At 33.8% G+C, this 17,535-nt stretch overlaps 1 protein-coding gene across 4 annotated transcripts in view; it reads right to left on the bottom strand.

The window, feature by feature from the left end:
- Positions 1-17,535, bottom strand: part of PPP1R9A (protein phosphatase 1 regulatory subunit 9A) — a 264,666-nt gene that overhangs the window by 25,912 nt on the left and 221,219 nt on the right. For all 4 annotated transcript variants that reach the window (XM_069461963.1, XM_069461962.1, XM_069461960.1 and 1 more), the window contains exon 11: positions 76-233. In XM_069461963.1, the coding sequence (XP_069318064.1) occupies positions 76-233 (158 nt within the window). The remainder of the gene's footprint in view (positions 1-75; positions 234-17,535) is intronic.

A 17,535-nucleotide genomic window follows, 5' to 3' on the forward strand; every position in this document is an offset into this window, starting at 1 on the left:
AATCATCTTCAATAAGCTGTAGGAACAATGATACAGCCCAACACCATGAGTCAGAAAATGGTCAGGAGTACTCACCTTGAGCTCTAGACTGTCCTCCCCATCTGTGGAACTGACACTGTCATAGAGTCTGGGCCTAGTGGGCTGCTGGCATTTGCTCCTCACGGAGAGCTGGGCATGAGTTTTCAGCGCTACTGAATCTAGGTGCTCTGCCTCCGGGACTGCTTCAGTCAAGTCTAACAAAAGAATATTGTAAAATAATCAGTGAAAGAAACTCTAGGGAGGATTGACAAAGAGACCACAGACACTGATAAAATCTCAAGGTTATCAGTAACACCAGGTTAGGAACAGGTGACAACCATGACAGCCTGTATAATATTCTACAGTAACAGAGAAATCAACAGGATTTAGGAGAAATGGACACAGCCTAAAGGAAGAAACCAACACTAAAGATGACCTAGCCAACAACAAAAATCTAACATCCAAAGAGCATAAAACCTTCCTACAATATAATTATAAAAAGCACTGATTTGTATTTGTTTTGGTGTGTTCAGTTGGGGTATCTGGTGGCCAAAGATGTAGGGGAAGGTGTATCAAAGTTGGGAGATTTTAGAAACCATGGACAAAAACCCACAAAACCCAGATTGTCAGGTCAGTTATAGGCAAGAGAAGGTGACAATCAGCATACGTTTTCTATAGCAAAATTTATTAACAGGCTTTAAATACTATACCATTTTGGTATCAATATATATATTTTTCTACCTCAAATAGTTTCTGAAAAATCTAGCTTATTCCTCTTTGAACCCTATAGAAATACCAGTGAGGAATTCTCTCCACCAGCAAATTTAAGATAGCAAGGGAAATAAAATAAGGTCTTGCTACACAAACGAACAAGCAAACAGTTAAACCATAAGTACTTAATTTACTAGCATTATGGATGGAGTAGGATAAACATTTCCTTTTCATTTCCAGTAATTAACTTCTAGGTTTGTATTCTAAGTTATTTGTATGTACCTCTGTCTCATTTCTTTTTCAAAACACCTTCTCTCCCCACCAGAAACCACACTGATTTTCCAGAGGAAAATGTTTAAGTCTTTAAATAAAACGACTCCAAGAAAAAAAAGACCAAAAAAAAAAAAAAAAAAAAAAAAAAGAATAAAGTGGAACACAAAGAAAACGAATTAATAAAGGCTACAGGGAGAATCCAATGTGGTCCTCTTTAGTCTGGCTCTTACCACCTTTAATTTTGCTACCCAGATTTTAAGTTAGGACCCAAAAGTTAACATTCTAAAGGGGAAGAAAAGGTTATCCATGAATATACCTACGCATTGGTTGAGGGAAAGTACTCTCTAGTTGAATTTATTTGGAATGCTGCTCCTCCTTACATTTGCATATGTAATCACTCCTTAGAAATAAAGTAGTTGGATCATCAATCCTATTTTATCTTTTCAGGATGGTAAGTCATTAAATGAAGTCATGTTTAAGGAATTAATAATTAAGTGCTTCTGGATTTAAATTACTAAAACGAAAGCATATATCTGAGCTATAGAAAATTAGTAAGTACTGGCATTAATAGAACAAAACAATTTCTTACATTATAATTAGCCCAGGTAATTCCTTTCTACAGCATTATTCTAAAGACGTGCTCTAAATATGCTATATTATAAAATCAAAGCATGAAAGCACCTCAGGTTATGCCTCTTTGACCTATGAAACCTAGCACTTGTCATACGGTTCTAACAAATAAAATTCAGCATATTTTTGTCATCCATTGAGTGACAAATTTACAGGAGGTTTTGACTTTTCATTTCCTACACTTGAATGAAGAATGAATGAATACTCAGAAAAGTCAGACCAATCAGGTACCTATAAAATGAACAACTAAACATTTTCTAATTAGTAGTCTATTTACTTTTTACATGTCAGTGGAGAAAAAATAATCTCCTTGATCTCTTTAATTTCCTCCTTCCGATAAAATCTATATTTGTAGCTGCCCATTAAGAGTTCATTAGTTGTGATAATTAGGAGAAAATCAATCTTACAAGCTCTTGTTTACATATAAAATGTGGAACACCACATAGATGAAAGCAATAATATAATTAGAAATACTGTAGTACATGCACGTTTTATATCCTATCTGGCTCATACTTGGATTGTACGCTTATAATACAAAGCATGTCACATACTCCATCTCATTTGTTCCTCACAAAAGCCCCATGAGACACTAATCAAGAATTTTTTTTCCTCTCCTGAAGCTCAGAGAACTTAAGGAGCATGCCCTCATCTACACAGTTAGTTGATGAGCTACCATAATTATTCCAGTGCTTTGACTCCCACTCTGATTTAGCTAGTGTTGAAAAAGTTACTATCATAAGATTTTAGTGCCATAAAAGTTCAATGTTTTAGGTTATATGATCATATAATAATGTGACTAGTCTAGGAAATTCATTTTACCAATAGGCTACATATAAAATATTATTGTTAATCTTCCACATATATATATTAGAGAACATGAAAAAAAAAGAAGCATGTTGAAATCTATAGAACAATTTACTTCTCAGAAGATTTCTTATTTTGTTGGTTTAACAATAGCTTGGTTATTCAGTGACAAAAAGACCCAAGGAGGCTCATTCCACTTTTGTAAACCTGGTTCCTTTTGCAAAAGAATGCTGATTCTGGGGACCCAGCATAGCACCCAACATCCAGGACTGCAGTAGCTACTCCATCATGGGGTACTGAACAAATGAAGTGAGAGGAGATGAGAACAACTTATTAGCAGGGTTTAATAGTGCAGAGAATTTATTCTGGGCCTTCTGGCTCCATTACTACTCAGTAATTTGCCTGGTACTGGTGTCAGACAACCCCAAAATGGCAATCTGGCATATCTGCCTTAACATTAGCTGACTAGGTGCAAAACACTTGAGTGCACAATTAGCGATGCAGTTAGTGAAAGTCTAAAAAGCAGTGCCTAAAATCCATTACCCAAGTGGCCAACATGTCCCATGTAATTAACAATTTTTCAGGGTCTGAAAACAAAGATTTCAGTGCTACTTTACAGCAGTGATTCATGGATTACAAACCAGTAATTTATGTTCCATCCTGAAAAAAATGTTTTTAAAGCAACGAACCAGAAAAATGGAATGGAGCTGAGAACTTTCGCTTCAGCAGTTATGCTAGAAGGAAGCTGGAAGGAATGCTGTTTACAAGCAGCACCTACCAAAGCACCTGCACTGCATGTAACATCCCCCTTACAGTATTAGAGGACATGTATGTAGATAAAAGGAAAATGCATATAGGACTTATGCTGCTGGGTGACTAGAAGGGTAATTGGTCACTATATGCTATCTTTTTCCATCATGTAATATAAGAATCAGAATATTACGATTCAAAAGAACCTTGGGATTCTGGTTCAACCTTCTGTGTCTTATAAGAAAACTGAGGCTCAAAGTAGGTTGCTAGCTTGTGTACAAACTTATACTGCACAATTTATTTGTGGCAGAGACTGAATAAATCTCAGGCCTCGGAAGTCTATGCTCCTTCTGCAACGTCACTCTCAAGTCTGGAAGTAAACTTTTCAATCTTCTGCCTTCTCTGAATCCTCTTTTTGGTCTTATTTTATGTTCCAAACAAAAATCCATGTCAAGGGCTAACTTTGCAAACTCACAGAAGTATACAGCCACAGGGAAAAACAAACCAACACTGAGGGATTTTATTTGGCTTTTTGTATATCCAAGGAATAAAATTCTTACAAAAAAAAATTAGCTGTCTGTTTGGTGGATGGTAGTGTGGCAGGAGAAATCTAACTGGCTCAACATTTCTAAGTTATGTGCTGCTAAACGTAAAGGCTTAGGTGGCCATGTTCTCTCACCATCATTCATCCCCTACAGAGCTCCTAATCAATAATATACCACCACTTTCATAAACCCAAGACCTCAGTTCTTCCCTTTCCTCTTTTTTCCACTGTATCTTGTTTTGTTGTTCATAAGGGTCAGAAGAAAATTTCCTTCTCCTTCTCTGCTTTCTTATCTATTCTTTCTTTCTTTCAGACCCTCCAGTCTCTGAAATATCCTACCTCTGATTCAAATGCAGCTGGGAATATAAAAGAGGAGCAGACTCAAATGGATCAATAAATATAGGCATAAATACAGAGAGGATATGAAGCAGCTAATAATGATAGAGTGGTTTTGAGTTAGTGGGACGCCACCGCACTCTATTTGCATTTTAAGATTATTTTCAATATTGCTTCAAATTGAACCCCTTAAAAGAATTTAATGGATTCGATTATGATTTTAGCAGCTGTTATGAAAAATGCTCTATGAAATTAGGATGTTATATATCATATTTCACAGAGACCAGTTCCCTACAGTAATGCTGTGAGTCATTCAGTTTTTTTTTCACTAGATTGACGTTATTTTTGACGTAAATGGAATGCTGCCCACGGATCAGACACAGGCGGCAAGGGAACTGGGGGAATGGCGCAGCATAACAATAGGGTCCGCTCGGCATTGTTAGGTGCGGGAATTGTGAATCCCCTCTAGAACAGTCCTGCCTCGCCCCACCGCTGGCCTCGAGTGCGCTATTATCAACTGAAACGCTGAGCATAATGAGGCACTCAGTGGCATTTAAAAACTTAAACAGCATCTGCATATCATTCACAGTCACTGCAAGTTCATAAAAGATGGGCCCACTGGGGTTTGGGTTGACACAGACTGCATTCGGGAAGTAGGTTTATGTATGGCAGAGAGGCAGTGTAAAATAGTGACCCTAGGAGAAGACCTGGAGTTAGCCTGCCTGGAACAGAATCAGAACAAGTGGCTCTGCCACCAAATTGGGCAATTTACACAACCTCTCTGTCCCTCGGGATCCTCAAGTGCAAAGGGGCGTGATAATAATATAATAAAATAACTGCAGTGTCATGAAGATTAAATGTATTGATAAGTATCAAAGTACTTAGAATAGTGACTGATATTATGAAACACTCAATAAATGTCTTTACTGACATAAAGAGATTAACAAGACATTGGTAGAGCAAGTTGCAGAACAACATGTACATTCATTTAAAATATTTAATAAACAGCAACACAAAATATATTTTCCAGTGGTAAATATATTTTCTATGAGTATAATTGCATAGAAAAACTAGAAGGATATACTTCCTACTAATAATGGTGGTTACTCGTAGATTAGAGGATGTTGGTTAAACGGTACTTTAATCTTATTTGTAATGGTAAAAAAATTTTTTGGTATTATTTTGTATCATGTAATTTTTTGCATTTACGTATTACTTGTACAGTTAAAATTAACTTAAAAAGAGGAAAAATCTATTTAGCACATTTTCTTTTAAAGACATCTTATTATAATTCCACTTAGATCTAATTAGCTATGGTGTTTTAAGACTCAGTATTACCAGATATTGACATGAGCCCAGGGAACTTTGTCAAAATCTGTGTGACGTCAGTCCTCCCCATTGAGAAGGTTGCTCTTTTCTGCCTTGCTACCTTACTAACTGCCAGATCACTGGGCCTAAGTAAGGCTCTATATGGCTTAGCTCCCAGTTACTACTTCATTTTAATATTATATAAGGACGATGTATTGAATCAGAAACGGTAATGTAGGAAGTGTATCTTTCTAGTCTCCAAACAAGTGGAAGATTATTGCTATTTTCTAATCTTCTAATTAGGTCTGAATTTACTGTTGTATGAACTATACATTTCACTTGCTAATTGTTAAAAAAATATTAAGGAATTCCTTTTTACCTCTATCAGTAAATGTAATCTCAAAACTATCTATACGGGCTTTGAAACAAGTTTGGTTATTTGTTTTAGTGTAATGCTTCTCTGGGGCAGCCTGATACCTAACAGCCTTCTTCAGTTTACCATCACTCTACACTCCTGTTCTCAGTGAACAGAGAGGTCCATATTCTGCTGTCCATATTTCAGGAACAACTCTTCAGCAATGCCACTAGACTGCCTGCAGAGAGAGTGACTGCCAATTAGAAAAAAACTATATAAGATGTCCTAAATTCTATCAAATAGCATTTGAAACACTGGTAAGAGTTGCTTGATTCTGAGAAGATGAAAGGATGCAGAATTTAGATTTAGACCATAGGGAAAAGCATTAGAGTCTGATAGAAAAGAGATCTGTATAACCTAAAACCAAAGAAATGTAAAAATCTAATCAAATGACAAACTGGGGACTGCAGGCATCTGTGAGTAGAGCTATGAGGTCATGTGCATAAATTGGGTCTAGGGAGGTGGGATATGTCAATGTCTTCTTCTTGACAATGACGTTGTAGTGTCTCTGACATGGCAACAATAAACAAGCTTCTGTGTTTTCACTCAGAGTTGCCTATGAGAATCTAATCAGTTTCCCAGTCAAAATCTCTGGATATTAGTAACCCTAAGCATGCCAAGTAGGTACCCTGCTCCAATTATAAGTGTGATATAATAGCTTCCTTGATTAGTACAGGAAGAATTCATATCTTATGTCTCTTGTAGAAAGTTAACTCAGTTACCTAAGATGATAGTTATTTTCCTAAATGAGGAAGTATCTTTCAATTACAATAAGTTTTCGTTATGTACAGCATTAGAAAATGTAAGAAAACTTTAGGTTCACAATTCTTGTAAGTGTAATGTATTAATAATAGATGTGTAAGAATTTTTTAAGTACTTGGGAAGACTGTCAGTCTGCCAATAATAGTACTTAAATAGAAAATCAAATATAACAAATCTTTAAATGCAATTTTAAATGTTTGTAGGTATTTACCTAAGGTTATAAACAGTTTGTAATAAAGTTTGTAAATAAACTAATGTTATTCAAAAATCCCTTAACAGCAATTTGCAACCATATTTAAAAATTTAAAGAACTAGGTTTTTGATAATGTAACTTTAGTAAGTCAAACATTAATTTAAAACCAAAATAAATACCTGCATGACTTTTTTGGTGTTAAAAAAAAAAAAACCCTCAGTGTCATCAAAAAACTCAAAAGCAACAGTGTTTTCATTGTACTTATGTTTTAATCTTTCTTTAGTTTCCTTGTAAGTAGACTTATTCCCTATAGGCCTTAGACATAATTACCAGACAGTATTGAAATAGAACAAATTATTTCACGTCCACCCAACTTAGTTATACCCTGATGTTAGTCCCCTGAATGAATCGAAAAACTTTAAGAATCTTGAAACCACTGAAACAATATGGTTGACACATTTTTTAAGAATCATACACAGCGGAGAATTTTCTGGTTCTTAATTCTAGACATAGCTTTTCATCTATTCAGCTTTAATGCTTTGACACTCGTGACTGATCATGTTTCCTTCTCGGCAATTAGATATCTTAAGTGAAATCTGTGACCCACCTTGAAAAATCTACAGGAGCTGCGGGCAACACTTCATGTGCAAATCACACTCCATGCAGCTTCTTTCTCCTTCCTACTTTTAGATTCCTCCACCCTAATTTCCCAACCTATTCTTTTAGTCAATTTTCCCTTAGCATAACTATATTGTTATCATTCAATCTATGTAATTAGAATTCCACAGTGAACCAGACCATATATCTAAACGTTAAGTAATACTTTGAAATACAGCTGTCTTGTGAAGTTTCCTTGGAAAGAAATTACACACATTTGGGTTAAAATTATCTTTACTTCCAGAAGACCATAATCTACCTTATAGCTCTATTAAAAGCAAATAAAATTCAAAAGCCAAAATAAAATATACAGTAGCATACTTTCCTTAAACGATCAGAAAATTACTCAGTTAAAGCTCATTCTGACAAAATAATTTTGTGTTTTCTATTAAAACAACTAATACTAACTACTAATTTATACTAAGTACTAATTTATATCTCAGTATCACTGAAGGGTCTGGTGACTTCTGTGAACTTACAAAGATGCAATGAAAAACATGAACCAAGGAGAGCTGTCAATTTGTGACTAAATACCTCCTTTTGAATGTTTCATTGATTTGGCAACAAATGTTTTAATGGTTCACACCTGGACAATTCAAAACTTGCACAAAACTAGACAGGCAATTTAGGTGCTTTGCTTTTTGAGTAAGAGGACAGATTTTGGCTTTAATGATATGCCAGGAAATAATCAATAAATATTGATTTCTCATTCATTTGGCTTGTTCATTAACATTTTCCATAGTGATTTACCAGGAATGTTCACCCTTCAATTAGTACAACTCAATAATATTTCATGGCTAAAATTATTTATTGGGGATTAAAAAGAACTGAAAATAATTTGATCAGAAAAAGTGAAAATTGTGAAAGTTTACCAAATTATATCTGTATGCGTAATTTAAAAAAAAACTTGAGCCTACTCCAGAATTCCCCAGGCCCCAATTTAGAACTAAACAATGTGACAGCGTGGAATAATTACCTCATTGCTCTGTATCTAATGCTCTTGCATGAAACGCTCCTAATAATGTAGTGCAAGCACTGGCTTTCCTTTTAATGACTTTCCATTGAATGAATTCTGGCTTTAATCATGCCTTTAACTTTACTTTAAAATTCTGGGTTCCAATGCTAAAAGTGAATGCTTAATGTACTCCCAAACTCTATCAGAAAATAAATTAGATGTGGTGGCAGGGGTCTGGCCTGGTCTCAAATTTACAGGTATCTGAAAAGAGCTACTAACTTTGAGGGCTCAAGAGAAAGACAAAAAGGACAAAGAAAACGATTTCTTGGAGGAGTCCAATGACCTTAGGAACCTCCTTATTGATATAAATGTCTGACCGATGCTAGCCTCTTTTTTTTCTTACCTAACCTTAAACTAACATTTTAAGCCTTAAAAAAAAAAAAATCTTCTGTGGTTTTTCTTATTCTTACCTTTTAATTATTTTAAAGTTTCCATGTTAAAATATTTTTTTATACAAAAAAGTATACCATATATGTAAGTCATATGGAAAAAGAAAAAGAAAAAACAGACACCCATGTACCTCTATCAAGCCCATACAATAAAATGAGCACTTTGGAAGCTCTCTCTATTCCCTGTTTCTGGTAGTAGTCTCTGCTTTTTCTCCTAGTTATTACACAAATAAAGACTATACTGATTAGTTTTTGTTGCTTTTTAACTTTATATACTTGGCAATGAAGTACATATAATATTCTGTAAATTGTTTTTTAGTTTGCTCAACATTATGTTGAAAGGTGTGACTAGAATTAATTCACTTTTTACTGTAGCTATCATGAACAATGCTGCAGTGAATACTTTTAAACATGTCTTTTACACATTGGCAAGAGTTTCTGGAGGGTATATACTTAATATAAACATCAAAGTGAACTTGCTGGACCTTAGAATTTGTCTATATTCCATTTTACTGGATAACATCAAATTGTTTTAACAAAATAGTTGTATGAAATTTTCTTTTTTTCCCCAAGTGCTGGCTATCACATATTACTGTGAAACTTTATGCCAATCATTTCATTTTTGCTAATGAGGTTGAACATCTATTTATGTTTACCAACCTTTGGGTTTCCTTTTGTGAATGGCTTATGTGTTTTATCCATTCTTTTATTATGTTAGTTATGTTTTCTTATGATTTGTGTGAGTTCTTAATATATTTTGGATAACAATCTTTTTTCCTTATATGCCCTACAAATACCTTCTCTCAATTTTTGGCTTCTCTTTCCATGTACTTGATAGTGTCTTAATGATTAGATTTTCTTAATATTACTGGGGTTGAATTTCTCAAACTTTTCTTGATTTGGAACTTTTGTATTTTGTTTAAGAAATCATATAAACATTCATTCATCCATTTTCTTCTAAGAATTTTAAATATTGCCTTCCATAATTGAGACTGTAATCCATAAAAATTATTTTATGAATGATATGAGGTGGGATCCAATTTCATTTTTTTCCATATGGATGGAAATTTTTCCAGCACCATTTAGTCCAATCTTTCTCCACAGATCTGCAGCATCAATTCTGTATTATTTTCAAATTGACATAAGTTTGTTTCTAGACTCACTTTTACTTTATAATGAATCTTGGTTTCTGGAAAAACAAATTCCTTGCCTTGTTCTTTCTCAGGAGTATCTTGACTATTCTGGACCAAGTTGTTCATTCATACACATTTTAGAAACAACTTGACAAATTCTAAGAAAGTTAACAACCCTGTTCAAATTCTAATTGAAACTATATGGAAAAATAGATAAATTTGGCATAATGGCATTTTTACAATATTGAGGCTTCCTTTCTCTTCCAATTTATGTAGGTCTTCTTTGATGTCTTTCCATGGGTCTTGACCATCTTTTGTTACCTTATATATACATATCTTTTTTAGTTATTGTAAATGGTGTAAAATCTTGTAAAAGATTATATTTTCTGTTTGTTGGAATTGATTCATGTCTGATTCCTTAAATATTTTACTCTTTTGCTTGTCTGGTAGTAATTGCTAGGAGCTTTAGGACAACATTGAATAGTGGTAATAGTATATTTAGTGGTAAAATATTAAAAGCATTCCTAATTTTAAAGGAAATTCTTGATTTTAACAATTTACCATTTAATATGATGTGTGATAGAGATTTTTGTCAGCCTCACAATATCAAGTTAGGAAGTTCTTCTATATTTCTAGTTCAATAAAACTTTTTATCTTGAATAGGTATTAAACTTTGTTTCCTTCATCCATTAAAATAATTATATACATTTTTCCTCTAATGTGTCAATTATATGAGGTTTTCTAATTTTAAATCAACTTTTTGTTGTTTGCATAGATACTAGTTGGTCATGATATATTATATATATTTTTTAATTACATTTCTGGATTCAGCTTGCTAATATTAGCAGAATTGCTAATCCAGCTTGCTAATATTTAACTTAGGATATTTAATAGCTTTCAGTATAACTTTCTCCTCAATAATCCATCTTGAGCCTTGAGATTGTTCTTCTTAGATCATTTTTCTTCCTTTTGAAGTAAGTATTTTAAAAATTTATTTTCTGAATGTCTGTTGGTGGAAAATGTTCAATTTTTGTCTGAAATGTATTTCTTTCTTATTTTTTTAAAAACATTTTTATTAAATATATAGGTTGCAGTTATTTTCTCTTAGTACTTTGAAGATATGGTTCCATTGTCTTCTCACTTCCATTTTTGTCACTGCCAGGTTTAAGTACATACCTTTTAATTGGATACTCTTACTCTCTGGACACTTTCAGAATCTTCCCTTTGTCTTTGATGTTTCAATATAATAATGAAGTATAGATTTATTTTTATTTATCCCACTTGGAATTTCTTAGGCTTCTGAATCATTTGCCCTTTTAACCTGTAGTCCTAAAATCTATCTCAAAAATATTACAGGAAAACAAAATGATATATGAATAAGGTGGTTCATTGTAGCACTATTTATAAATGGAAGCCTATTGTTAGTTGAAAGCACTTAGAACTCTAGCTTTCTTAATTTGTAGACACAGGATTCCCCTGTTTCCATACTTTAGCTGGTTATGAATAACTTATTATTAGTGCTAACTATAAAATTTCACAGCAAACATAGACCATATCTGCTTGGTACCTGGTTTGATAAGGTTTTGCCTGGTGGGCACATATACCTCAGAGAGGCTATAAGATGTCATGAGAAAAACTGAAAGTGGCCATCTAGGATTCTACACAATCTAGGTAGTATAGTATAAAATTCTCAGTGCCTTGAAAAAAAACTACAATAAAACATTACAGAAGTAGCTAAGTCTGGTATTTTGAGAGCAAATTCTGTGGCACAGTTGCCTGAAACACTCTGCTGAGTGCAGGTTCCAGTCCTGCCTGACACCTGGAATGCTCATTTGGCCAGCTCTGTAAGTCAACTCTCAGATTATTATAGAAACCAGGACCTGTTCTGATTAGGCCTTGTAATATTTAATTATTTCATGGAGCTTATAGAGAAATTAAGTTGAATAAAGCAGTTAAAGATATCTTTCAGCCTTTAGAGCTATTTACAGACCACTCTAAAAGGGAAGCTAAAATACTCAATACAGCATTTGTTGTTATTAATGCTATTATGATGGTAAACACTAAGCTCTTTTTATGCTGGGTACTACACAAAGCACTTAACTAACATGGACTTTAATCCTATAATCCATTTAATCCTATCAACACTATAAATTTTATAGTTTTAAAATTATTCTACTTTTCTAAGACCAGAGAAATTAAATAACTTGTTTGCAGTCACACAATTAGTATGCAGAAGAGTTGATACTTAAATATAGGGCTGACTCTAAAACTTATGCTATTTCTTACTCTGTCACCTCTGCTTACCAAAGTATCAGTGATCCCATTTCTCGAAAAGCATAATTTTAGAACAGTTAGACTGTCAGTTTTTCCAAATTGCATACCAGCTACTTGCTTTATCAATTACATCTTGGAGTTCCTCAGGGTAATATTTTACCTGATAAATAGTTAGATTTCAGATAAAACCATTATCACACAAACCAAATAAGAAATTCATCAGGTACCAAAATAGGCCGTTAAAGGCTAAGATGTTTTCCTCCAAAATTCATATGTTGAAGCCCTAACCCCCAATACCTCAGAATGTGACTATTTGGAGACAGAATCTTTAAAGAGAGAATTAAGTTAAAATGAGGCAATGAGGGCGTTCCTTACAAAAAGAGGAAATTTGTACACAGTTATAGAGAGAAGACCATGTGAAGACACACGGACAGCCATCTACAGGCCAACGAGAAACACCTTGAAAGAAACCAACCCTTCTGGTGCCTTGCACTCTAATCTCCAGAACTGTCAGAAAATAAATTTCTGTTGTTTAAGCCACCAGTCTGTGGCCCTTTGTTGTGGCAGCCCTGGCAAACTAATGCATATATAATTTTGAACTTTTTAAAGGTTTCTTTGAGACTGTTTAGGAGAATCAATTATGAGCAGAATTGCATGAACTTGGTAAAGAACCTGTACCATAATCTCACCTAAAGAGTCAAAATCGATTGGAATACTAAAACAAAATGAACAAACAAAATCCTCAAATCTGTATTTTAGTGTAAACCTGCTTCTTTTTAATGTTTTTGTTAATTATCTGATATCATATTTAATGAGTCAAGGAATACAAAGGAGCATTCTTTTGTAGGTATATAATAGGATTTTATTTTCTCTAACTAGCAGTAGCTCATACAGTCAGCTGAATCTGCTGGCTAATTACTGCCTAAAAGTAAATTACAGATCAACTATTCTAAAACTGAAATAATCGTTTTTTGGTAGGACTTCTTAAGATTTTTATTTCTTTATATATAACAGTATCATATAAGTTATCTCACTTCATTGGCAGGGCATACATTTCTAATATCTTATTTCTGTGAGTACACCAAGAAATAGTATTACTTAAAACAAGTCATTCTAGGGTGAGGTTTTATTTTGGCTGATGTGGGCTTTTGTTTACATTTATCTTAATTTTTTTCAGTATAAAACTATTTTGACCTTTTTGTGATTTCATTTTCCTATTTATCTTTGTGAACAAGAAGATTTATTTATTTTCTTAATAAAGAGAAACCTGGCCAGTCGATGGGTGTTCATTCTGCTCACCTGAGAGTGGAAGAGGAATGCCTCTCTATTCCAGAACACAACGTTAGAGAGCTTAAATATCATAAAAATGTATTAACTCTATCTTCAGGTTAATTGTTTGTTAAGATGTATAGATCCCTACTCCATTAATTGGCAAATCATAACTAAGGCATTTGCCAGCCACTCAATATTTATTAAAAGCTCATTTAATGTGGTATATATACCATGGAATACTACTTGGTCATAAAAATGAAATCATGTCTTTTACAGCAACATGATTAAAACTGAAGGTCATCACTTTAAGTGAAATAACTTAGAAACAGAAAGTCAAATACCACATGTTCTCACTTATAAGTGGGAGCTAAATAGTACACATGGACACAGAGAGTGGAGTAATAGACACTGGAGACTCAGAAGGATGGGAGAGGGGTGTGGGGTGCAAAATTATCTGTTGGGGACTACATACACATAATTGGGTGATGGTTATACAAAAAGTCCAGACTTCACCACTACCCAATATATGCATGTAACAAATCTGCACATGTACCCCATAAATCTATAAACGTAACTTTTTAAAAAGCCCATTTAAGAACTGCAAGACTTGAATGGGAGACATCTTAACGAATTATTCAGCCTATCCTCTCCTGAAAATATGCTAAATTATATCTCTATGCATTCACTAAATGAAGAATAAAAGTTAATATAGGAAAACGTTAAGTAAGGAAAAAAACCCCACTTGATTAATCCAAAAGAAAGCAAGAAAGCATACAAAAGAACAAAGAAAGAAAGAAAGAAAGAAAGAAAGAAGAACTGGAAAATAAAATAGATGTTAGATTTAAACTCTACATATCAGTAAATACATTAAATAGCAACTTTCTAAATTCATCTTAAAAATAAAGATTTATAAATTTATAATAAAAAATAAATAACTATATGCTGCTTGCAAGACACAAAGAAAGATTAAAAGAATGACTTTTTTAGAAAATGAAGTATTCATAAGTTTGAAGTGCACTTAACTAGAAATGAGCTGCTGGGATTGTTTTTGTGAAAGTAGAAATTGTTCTCAGTATTAAAAACAAGATGATTGCTAAATGTTTTCAATTTCTGTTCTATCGTGGCATTTTGATTAAAAATAAATTTTTTTTTTTGCAGCTTGTAAAAAAAAGTAAAAGGATGAAAAAAGATACACTATACAAACACTAACCCAAAAAAGGTGATAGGGCTCTTTAAATATTAAAGTATAAAATAAAGTGAATTACTAGAAATAAAGAGGGATATTTCCTAATGATCAAAGGAAAATCTACTGGGAAGATTTACCATTTCTAAATTGAATATACCTATTGACATCACTTCAAAACACCTAAAGCAAAAACTGATATAACCAGAAGAAGAAACAGATAAATCTGTGATTCTAGTGTGAAATTTTTTAACACATCTCTTTCAGTAACATATTCTAGAAGTTTTGAACCACTTCTAGAAAGTTAAATGGATTAAAAATTTATTTAATTAAAAAATTTGACCTGACATACATGACAGACTTCTTCCTGGGCACCAAGCTAGATCAACAGAGAACTAAGTACCATGATATCCGACCCATCCCCTCTCCCCAGTAATTTAATTGTTTTTACTGAACACTACATTGTATATTTATGTGATGCCATTAGTCTACACTGTGATTACTGTGTGAAAGTGTCCTAATAAAATCATTCGTGGATCTTCTATAAGGATGTTGTCAATATTGTCAGCACTGTTTGCTACAAATCATGCATTATTTTATCTTGTTACCAATTGTTGTATTTTTCTTGAGCAGATGGTTTATTTTAATCTTATGAACACTGTGAATAATTTAATTGACAAGGGTTTCCTTTTTCTTCTGGCAACTAGAAAGCTTAGAGCCAAATTAAAGATCCAGCCTCAGAAAGAGTGTAAGTATGTATATATACTTGCAGCATCATTTCTGGTTCCACTCTGTCCCCAACCTCATGCTTCTCTCTTACCTAGCCACTTTCAATTTACCCTAAATTTTAGAGAAGTGATTCAATTCAGAGAAATCAGGTTCCATGCAAACCAATTTTATGCTAACAACCGGGTCACAATAAGCAAATACCAAGTGGAGGGGGATGGATGATCAGAATTGGCGGGCTTGAGTATTTAAATAGACTCAGAGTTCCACAGACTCGTACACAAGTCCTGGGTTTGGGGCCCAGTATACTGGGTTCAGGATACAGGCGCAGACCACCATCTTCAGGATCTACTTTTGGGTAATATGGGGTCTTATTGCAACAGCCAAACCATTTTATAGAAAAAAAGTAAGGGAAAGGAGAGGAAACAAGAAGGTATTATTTTATATCCTTGTGTTCCTTTCTCCAGGATATTTTAAATTTAGCTAAGTAGTTAAGAAACATTCTTATTTTTAAAGACATCCAGGATTGAGTAATTAATTCCAGCCACAACCTACTATGAAAGTCTAGACTTTCCTACAATCCATCACCTTGTAATTTAAGTCTTTTCCTTCTTGCTCAGTTCTCATCAGAGCTAAGGAATAATAAGAAACTCAAGGAACGAAGTAGAAAATGCTTTATGTAACCCTCCACATTCACACCTTTGGGAAGATAACATGCTTATCTAACTGGTGGTCCACTGACTGAGTAGGCAGATGTGAGAAAGAAGCAGCACTTGGTGGCAATATTCAAACTTCACAGAATTCCTGGGATTACATTTACAAACCTACAGGTGACTTAGTTCCCATTATGCTTCAAAACTGTTCATGGCTCACAATGTTTATAAAATTACATACAAACTCTTTTTCAGGCACTCAAAGTGCATTTTTACTCCAAGAACACCCTATGCCATTTCAAATGGCCCTACCTTTAACATAATGTCTATGAATCAGGAAAAATCCTAATTTTATTCGATTTTTCTCTTCTTTGGACTCCTTCTCATCTCTTAAGATACTTACATAGTGCCTTAAATTCCATTTTTTTGTCTCCTACCAAACCTCTTCTCTCCTTCACCCTTGGTCCCAGCCACCCCACAAATTATATACCTCATTGTACATTTGGCAGGGCCAACTACTTTTTCCCTAGCAGCCACCCTTCCCTTTGCAATAAGTGTGGCACCTAAAAGCCTGTCTGGAAGCAAGTTTTCAGTGTTCAAAAATAACTTTTTATTAATAAATGATATCATATTTACTCCTGACTCCTCAGGATAATCAGAACATGCCTTCATATGTAACTTCCACCTATTGGTCCTAGTCTTTCTTTCAGTATCTCTATGGAATATGCATTATCCTTCTTTAACAAAACAGCATATAAAATATTTGAAGCTGAAAATAGTATCAACATAAGGATCCTGGAATATATAGAAGCTCAGGAACAAATGTGTTGTTTCAGTGACTTTTCTAGGAAATCGAATCAAACTAAGATTACAACCCTTTAACCTACGAAGATCTCTCTAACACGCCTATCCTCTGCTCTAATTCTAATCCTGGCATTACCTAGGCACTAAGAAATAACAAACACGAAACACAGCAGTAGGGCAAAATTATCATTTTTCCTCTCCTGGCACATATGGAAAATAATATTTGACCAGCATACCAGTGTAAACTAGATTGGATTTGGGGTTTGTCACGACTCTTGGTTAGACAAAAAATTTTGTGCCATTTGCTTTATGTCATAATGATAAGAAAAAAGTATTAGAATATATTAAATAATGAATTTGTATGGATAATCTTTATCAGAATTTTAATGAAAATACTTGAGCTGGCTTAATTTATAGAGAGAAACATACAAATGGTGTTCAAATATAATTTTAACTGGTAAATTTTTATATGGTTTGGAAATCAGTTTTATTCCTCAAAAATTTACAATAATTCAATGTTGAGAGTCACATAATTAATCCATTCCCACTTGGAAAGCTCTCTTCTCGAAGAGCTTGAGTCCACATGAAGAAATGATTGCTTATAGCTCTTCCTTTCTTCTGCCTTCACTTGCCTTCCCTTTCTCTGTCACTATTTTATGCTGACAGTTTTTCATTGACCTATAAT

This window comes from Eulemur rufifrons, chromosome 29, assembly GCF_041146395.1.
Source record: "Eulemur rufifrons isolate Redbay chromosome 29, OSU_ERuf_1, whole genome shotgun sequence".
NCBI classification, from domain to species: Eukaryota; Metazoa; Chordata; class Mammalia; order Primates; family Lemuridae; genus Eulemur; species Eulemur rufifrons.